General features: G+C 44.5%; 1 protein-coding gene across 1 annotated transcript in view; it reads left to right on the top strand.

Moving 5' to 3' along the window:
* The first annotated feature begins 82 nt into the window (after window positions 1-82).
* LOC129815229 (helicase ARIP4-like) overlaps window positions 83-8702 on the top strand; it is a 29465-nt gene continuing 20845 nt past the window's right edge. Inside the window, exons 1-4 of the mRNA XM_055868817.1 lie at window positions 83-224; window positions 5223-5404; window positions 6500-7115; window positions 8049-8182. Of these exons, the coding sequence (XP_055724792.1) occupies window positions 5275-5404; window positions 6500-7115; window positions 8049-8182 (880 nt within the window). The 5' untranslated portion in view covers window positions 83-224; window positions 5223-5274. The remainder of the gene's footprint in view (window positions 225-5222; window positions 5405-6499; window positions 7116-8048; window positions 8183-8702) is intronic.

Below are 8702 nucleotides of genomic sequence, written 5' to 3'. Positions count from 1 at the left end.
AACAGGAATTTTGGGCCCTGCCTGAAAGCAGTTTTGGGGAATTCGAGTGTGCCTCCGGAACTAAGTTCTGGCGTGTTGTTTTTCCATGCGTGCAGGGAACATTGTTACTGTTACCCTTGAAGAAACTGTGAGGGGGGAATAAAAAAATAGCTAGCTACACTGTTTATAAAAAAAAATAATTAATCATTAACATATCGTCACTATTTCCTAAGGGAATGCAAAATGTAAGTACATAGTTTGGCACCTTTTTGGTTCGAATTTAACTTGTTTTTCAGTGACATAAGGGGCTTTCTAGATTAGCCATCCCCTGGACAATAGACGTTGGCTGAAAACAGCGATTTGTATGCTAACATGATGCTAGCTCGCTAACAACAAGCTAGCTGCTCAATCACGCACGAACTAGCTGCTAGCTGGCTGTATTTAGTAAGACTTGTTTGTTCATATTCATAGAAATCGTTCAAATTTAGCTAGCTAACTAATTGTGGCAAAACAAAAGATAGTAGGTAATATGGTTGTAGCTATCGCGGTAGCTAGTTTACCCAGCCTTAGAATAATACTGTCTTTTGAATGGGCTCGGTAGCTAGTGCTAACGTTAGCTAACTAGCTATTTCTTAGCAATGTTCCAACCCAGATTAGCGTTCAAAACCCAGTATCTGGTTTGCTTGCTAATATTAGTCGATTCTACATTTTTTATAATGTTTATGTTCGCTAGCTAAAAACATATTAAACGTTAGGAGGGTGGGATCAGAAAACAAGTAAGCCAGGTATCGGCTACCTATTTATGGTTGTTCGTCATAGCTACTTACAGAAGCTAGAGTTGGATATAATATTTTACATTTATTTAGCATGTTTATGTAACACACTGCACTATGGCTCAATACTAGTGTGTGGGAGAGGAAGTTATGTTTTCTTAAATCTAAATTCAAATAACACACAATTATTGCCTTGGGATCATAGTTTGATATGCAGGAGGAGAGGTATTATTCACATGCTGCTCATGGCGATACAGTTCATATTTTGTAAGCAGCTGTGCAGGAATGTATAAATATTTTATGTTGGACATGCATGTATTATTGAAAACCTTTCAATGTATCAGCTGACTCTATCTGGGTTCACCATGGATACCGATCACAAAGTAACTGAATGTTGAGATTCATAGGGTTTGAGAGGCAGGCGGCGATCTGTGATTCTGACTGTGTTCAATGCTGCTGCTTCCTTCCTTTGTCACTATATTTTGTTTTTTACACAAGGTTTTCACCTCTAGTATTCTCTCAATCAGCTCTGGGCCCCTATCCACAAAGCTGGTCTATGATCAGTTTAGCCTTTTATATAATAATTTAAGAACAATGGGAACCTGGTCCTAGATCAGCACTCCTACTCTGTGTCGCTTTATGAATACAGTCCCTGTTAACCTACATAGAAAACCTGAATAACACAGCTAGCGAGATAGATATAGGCAATTCCACGGTAACAGAATTACGATTTGACTAATCTTTCACTTTAAAATGCATGCCAAACAAAAGCCATTGATTTTAAGTTTAACAAATCATACAACTTCTCTACTGTGCTGTCCAAACTTGTGAAACATAGATGTCTTTGATTGATTCAGATTTGGTCTGGCCAGGGCTGACTGATTTCAACTACTTTTCAGGATGCTACAGTAAATGGAAAGAGGGTAGGTGACATTAACTGGCGAGAGAGTGAGTGAGAGGGAGGGTTGTCCAGACTGTTTTCACAGTCTTGCTTTGAGCACCAGATGACAGAAATAGAAGAAGAAAAAAACTTAGGCGCTGAACATAACAGTAGGTCAGTGGGAGGACAGTGGCAAACTGTGGTTTGTGACTACTATGATTTCCCATTGTAGCTAATTCAATGCAGAAATTCCGTTACTGTTTTTTTTGGGGGGAAATTAGAGTTTTAATCACTTAATAATTCCTAAACAAACTTGATGTCAGGGCTCCTGAGTGGCGCAGCGGTCTAAGGCACTGCATCTCAGTGCTAGAGGCGTCACTACAGACCCTGGTTCGGTCCCGTGCTGTATCACAACCGGCCGTGATTGGGAGTCCCATAGGGTGGCGCACAATTGGCCCAGTGTCGTCCGGGTTAGGGGAGGGTTTGGCTGGGATAGACCATCATTGTAAAATGAGAATTTGTTTTTAACTGACTTGCCTAGTTAAATTAATAAATAAAAAAATCTGTAAAACACTACAACTAATTGGTAGGTCTACCTTTACTTGTTACTTCTGTGAACTTGAATTATCCTCCACGAGGGAGAGAAATTAGAACATTTCTGAGACGTGGGTTTTTGGTAACAGAATTACAAGGCACAAAGCAATTTTTCTTAAACTTACTGAAGGCAAATCATTTATCCCAAACTAACTATAAGTGTTGATTTTAGTTGACAGGGGTCTTCAACATTGTGTTTCTAATATCTTAAATAAAATACATATTTAAGTAAAGTGTCATCTCTGCATTATACAAGCCTCCTTTTATGGAGGCTTTTATAGTTGATCCAAATATGAAAAACATTGTAATTCATTAACATAACCTATCAATTACATAACATGTCATTAACTTCACATTTCATTAATGTAACCTATCAATTACACGGTTTATGTAAACTCAATAAGTGGCAGACCAAATAACCATGTCAAGTATTGTGTATGTAACACCTTTTAAATTACATTTATGACAGCACTAGTATGTGAGGGAAATGGTAAAAAAAATGGTTTTGTGCATATTGGATTCATTTGGATGGGTAATCATCACAGACACAGTGCCTTCAGAAAGTATTCATACCCCTAGACTTTTCCAATTTTTGTTGTTACAGCCTGAATTCAAAATGGATTAAAAAATATATAATCTTACCCATCTACACACAATGCCCCGTAATGGAAAAGTGAAAACATGTTTCTAGGAATGTTTGCAAATGTATTGAAAATGAAATACAGAAATATCTCCGTTTATATGACTATTCACACCCTTGAGTCAATACATGTTAGAATCACCTTTGGCAGCGATTACAACTTTGCACACCTGGATTGTACAACATTTACACATTGCTCTTTTAGAAAATCATAAATCTGGTTATTGCTCATTGCTAGACAGCCATTTTCAAGTCTTGCCATTAATTTTCAAGCAGATTTAAGTCAACTGTAACTAGGCCACTCAGGAACATCCAGTGTTGTTTTGGTAAGCAACTCCAGTGTATATTTAGCCTTGTGTTTTAGGTTATTGCCCTGCTGAAAGGTGAATTTGTCTGTTGGAAAGCAGACTGATCAAGCTTTTCCTCAAGGATGTTGACTGTGCTTAGCTCTATTCCGTTTATTTTTATCCAAAGAAAAAACCTCCCTTGTCCCTGCTGATGACAAGCATACCCATAACATGATGCAGCCACCACCAGGCTTTAAAATATGTGGAGTGGTACTCCGTGATGTGTTGTGTTGGATTTGCCCCCCAAACATAACGCTTTGTATTCTGGACATAAAGTTCATTTCTATGCCACATTTTTTGCCATTTTTTTTTATTGTAGTGCCTTATTGTAAACAGGATGCGTGTTTTGAAAGTCATCATTGGCCTCAGTGAAATCCAAGAGCGGTTTCCAGGGTCTGTAGTGAGTTAGGAAGGACGCCTGTATCTTTGTACTGACATTTCTGCTTTTTATTTCATTTTTACCCATCTACCAATTGGTGCCCTTCTTTGCGAGGCATTGGATAACCTCCCTGGTTTTGTGGTTGAACCTGTGTTAGAAAGTCACTGCTTGACTGAGACAATTATTTGTAAGGTCCATGTGTGGGGTACAGAGATCAGATAGTCATTCAAAAATCATGTTAAACACTATTATTGCACACAGATTGAGTCCATGCAACTTATGTGACTTGTTAAGCACCTTTTTACTGCTGAACTTATTTAGGCTTGTCGTGACGCTGGGTTTGAATACTTATTGCAGTGTTTCCCAAACTCTGTTCACGGGACTCCATGAGGTGCACGTTTAGTTTTTTTCCCGAGCACTACACAGAATATTTAAATATTTAAAGCTTAAAGATGAGTTGTTTATTTGAATCAGCTGTGTAGTACTGGGGGCAAAACCAAAACGTGCACCCCTTGGGTTCCCGAGGACTGAGTTTGGAAACACTAGCTTATTGACTCAAGACATTTCAGCTTTTCCTTTTTAATTAATTTGTAAAAATGTTGAAAAACATAATTCCACTTTGAGGTAATGGGGTATTGTGTGTAGGCCAGTGACACAACATCTAAATGTAATCCATTTTAAATTCAGGTTGTAACATAACAAAATGTGGAAAAAGTCAGGAGGTGTGAATTCTTTCTGAAGGCGCTGTAGTTTGCCCGTCAACTCTTATGACCAAGTATGAGCCTTGCCAAGTTTGCTGCTCCACACATTTATAAGATACATGACATAAAATATCTCATTTCTAGCTTTGCAGCACACTGCATCTTTTATTAATAGGAAAACAGTAGACTTAAAGTGCGTGAGAGAATGTCTATCTTGCCTGTGTGGGTGGGATCTGTGACACTCAGACCTGAAACAGTCATTTCATATTCATCTGAAGGAACAGTGTCTGACCTGCACTGAGACTGTATGTAGGCTTTTGTATGTGAGTGAGGTGAGAGAAAGGGGCAGAGAGACCATGCTCTGTGTGTCTATTGGGTTAGCCTGTTCAAGGGAAGGCACAGCCTGAGTGGCAATGGCCAGTTATGTAACTTAGCTCTTATGTAATTGGCCAGCTCGCTCACACTCTCTCTGTCTCTCGCTCACACACATAAATGCACACACACACACAAGCTCCTTTTACTCTTTTCTCTCTGACTCTTTGAGAATGCAAGCTTTGGAAGAGGGCAGAGTAAAGTGATGACAGTTTATAATTTACTGTATTGTTCTATTTCAAGCACTTCTCTGTCTTAGATGACGAAAGTGAAAATTAAATCATGTGATTGATAATGATCTACTTGCTAATGTGATTTATGTTATCATGCTTTTGTTGTTTTTCCACATTTTCGTTCTGTTTTCTAACCCCCAACAAGACAGCCCACTTCACAACAATGAACTCCACACATTTTGCCAAGCTTAAAGAGAGTTCGCCAAAATTACATATTTGTTTCCTTACCCTGAATTAGCCTAGGTCAACTACCCCTTTAAATAGGGTCTCTGCTTTGTTGTTAGACATAATGGCTAAAGCGATATGTACTCTATTTGATTGCAGGTACCCCAAGTGAGGATGTGTAGGTAATGCTCTCTGAGCTCTGCGGGACGCCATGTCTGAAGAATCGATCTCAGGAAGTGACCTGGACCCTAGCGTTAACAGTGAAGAGGAGGATCTGGAAGAGGAAGAGGAGGAGATTGATGATGGTGACAACGATGGGGATGATGAGGATGATGCAGTCGGTGAGTGGCGGGGGGGAATGTGTCAAATCCGTAGAAGTTGCCTCTAGTTTACTACTCACAATTAATACCAGTCAGAACAGAAGACCACATTCTAGAAGTAATTCTAATTCACTTTAAATACTATATTTGTTAAAGGTAGAATAGGTGATACATAAAGTAAACAGCACTTGTCCACTGTTGTTGTGCTGCAGCTACCACGTTGCAGCAGAGCGAACCGTACCCATCCACATGTGCAAATACTCTGTGCGAGTGCATCGTCTTGCATTGCACTCAATATTCTCAGTTCATCCTGCTGCTCAGGGCAACGTCATATCGCTGAGTCTGTTTTAAAATGGTTGTACAGCAATCTGACGCAAAATATCTTTATTTAAAATGTGAACTTATGTAGTCAACCAATCAATTACACAGAGTATGTGTCCCCAATGGCACCCTATTCCCTACATTGTGGCTATGTTACCTGGTCAAAAGTAGTGCACTACAGAGGTAATAGAGTGCCATTTGGGACACACAACAGTCAGGTAGTGAGCCAGGCACTTGGAGAGAGTCTTCGGAGGCACCGTGTCCCACATTGATACAGACGGACTAGTGTCAACAACATGTTAGAACAGACAGAACCACAGGCAGGAGAATGCAGGTTTTGATGAATGCTGCTCCAGCCTGGAGCTGCCTGCATCTGCTCTGAGCAACGCCTCCAAACTATGTGTTCAATGCCAATAATGTGAGAGGCTTCCAGGGGTAAGGAACACCAGGCAAGGCCCCACTAAGTCTCACAGCCTGGCTGCCTAGAAGGATGGGAGACTAATGAAGACACTGGATGCGTCCCAAATGGCACCCTATTCTCTTTCTAGTGCTGTACCTTTGAGCAGTGCTTTGGTAACCAATGCTTTGGTAAGGGAAAGGGGGATATCTAGTGAGTTGTACAACTGAATGCATTCAACACCATTCAATAGTGTCCAAGGGGGATTGGAGAAAATTCCCAACAAATAATGCTTTCCCAAAAGGGTTTGTCTATTTCTCTAACCCTATTGGCCAGTTTCCCAGACACTGATTTAATAATTAGTTGACTGATTGATGTCATTCTCTGCTGTTCCACAGAGCGGCCAGAGAGTGGCCATGGCAGTACAGAGATGGAGACCCAGGGAGGGAGGGACTCCCCCTCAGCTACCTCACCCTCGGAAGAGCCTCCCTCTGAGCCCCCGTCTCAGCCCGCCTCCAGGCCTTCCTCCCAGCCCAACTCGAGACCTGCGTCTCGCTCCCAGCCCCCGTCTGACGATGGCTCCCAGCCCTCATCCCGTCCTGAGAGCCCCAGTCAGGACAAGCCCTCTGTGGACAAAAAGCCCGCCTCCAGGCCTTCCTCCCAGCCCAACTCGAGACCTGCGTCTTGCTCCCAGCCCCCGTCCCGTCCTGAGAGCCCCAGCCAGGACATGCCCCCTGCGGGCAAAAAGAAGAAACCAAGGGCATCCAAGGCTTCAAAGTCCCAGGCCCCTTCGTCCGGTCCTGAGAGCCCCAGCCAGGACAAGCCCTCTGCGGGCAAAAAGAAGAAACCAAGGGCCTCCAAGGCTTCAAAGTCCCAGGCCCCTTCGTCCGGTCCTGAGAGCCCCAGCCAGAACAAGCCCTCTGCGGGCAAAAATAAGAAACCGAGGGCCACCAAGGCTAAGGACCCTAAGCCTGCTAAGACCTCTAAACCAGCACACATGAGGAAGAACATCAGGTATTTGTTTGATAGGGTGGTGCCAATGTATAATGCACCCTCTCTTCTAACCTATCCCCCTCCTCTCCTCTGACCCATCCTCCTTTCCTCTGAACCGTCCTCCTCTCCTCTGACCCGTCCTCCTCTCCTCTGACCCGTCCTCCTCTCCTCTGACCCGTCCTCCCCTCCTCTGACCCGTCCTCCCCTCCTCTGACCCGTCCTCCCCTCCTCTGACCCGTCCTCCTCTCCTCTGACCCGTCCTCATCCTCTCTTCTGACCCGTCCTCATCCTCTCTTCTGACCCGCCCCCCCGTCCTCCTCTGACCCGTCCTCCTCTCCTCTGACCCGTCCCCCTCTCCTCTGACCCGTCCTCATCCTCTCTTCTGGCCCGCCCCCCCGTCCTTCTCTGACCCGTCCTCCTCTGACACGACCCCCCCCCCCCCCCCCCCCAGTCCTCCTCTCTTCTGACCCGTCCTCCTCTGACCCGTTCCCCCATCCTCCTCTGACCCGTCCCCCCATCCTCCTCTGACCCGTCCCCCCCATCCTCCTCTGACCCGGCCCCCTCTCCTCTGACCCGGCCCCCTCTCCTCTGACCCGGCCCCCTCTCCTCTGACCCGGCCCCCTCTCCTCTGACCCGGCCCCCTCTCCTCTGACCCGGCCCCCTCCCTTCTGACCCGTCCCCCTCCCTTCTGACCCGTCTTCATCCTCTCCTCTGACCCGTCCTCCTCGTACCTATCCTCCTCCTCCTCTAACCCGTCCTCCTCTTCCTCTAACCCGTCCTCCTCTTCTCTAACCTGTCCCCCTGTCCTCTAACCTGTCCTCCTCTCCTTTAACCCATCCCCTGCCCTCCTCTCCTTTAACCTGTCCACTGTCCTCATCTACTTTAACCAGTCTTCTGTGCTCTCGTCTAACAAGTCCTCCTCTCCTCTAACCCGTCCTCCTCTCCTCCGAACAGGAAGCTGCTAAAGGAGCACCAGATGGAAGCAGTGACCAAGGCAGCCCAGCAGGAGGAGTTAGAGAGGCTGAGGCGTCTGGAGCAGCAGAGGAAGGACTATACAGCACCACCTGTCACAGATTGTCCTCCCCCAGGTGAGAGTTCTACCCCAAACCACCCTCTGGACAAAGAAAATACATTTGGAGGGGGGGGCTTCAATGGAGACACTCTTGCGAGAGAGCTCTGCTTGTTTGAGCAGAAGAGTGGGGGAAGGGTGTGGGCCAGTGAATGTGACAGTCAATGTGTGTAGGACTAAGGGAGAAAGTAACCAAACCGAATCGTGCTAGTTAGACAAACTTGTTGCGTCCTGTCTTTGCTGCATCAAATCGTTGTAAAGAAGCTAGCTAGCTACAGTAGCCAACTAGCTAGCTAAAGTAGCAAGGCTAATTAATGTTATTTTGAGGCGTCCTTGTCTACAACAACTCTATTCATATGAAACGGCCTACTTGTTGGTTGATCATAGTAGCCTACGCCTTCTCATTTAGCCAACTTAATTTGGTTATTTAAATTCCATTTACCATTGATTAGAAATCTCCCACTTCACTTGCTACACATGGAGCCTCTGACTGTAGCACCACTTCTACTGGTGCCTCTTTTTTATGGGGTGCACTCATA

This window comes from Salvelinus fontinalis, chromosome 18, assembly GCF_029448725.1.
Source record: "Salvelinus fontinalis isolate EN_2023a chromosome 18, ASM2944872v1, whole genome shotgun sequence".
NCBI classification, from domain to species: domain Eukaryota; kingdom Metazoa; phylum Chordata; class Actinopteri; order Salmoniformes; family Salmonidae; genus Salvelinus; species Salvelinus fontinalis.
Note: the sequence above shows the minus strand (reverse complement) of the source record. Positions and strands in the feature narration are given on the sequence as shown.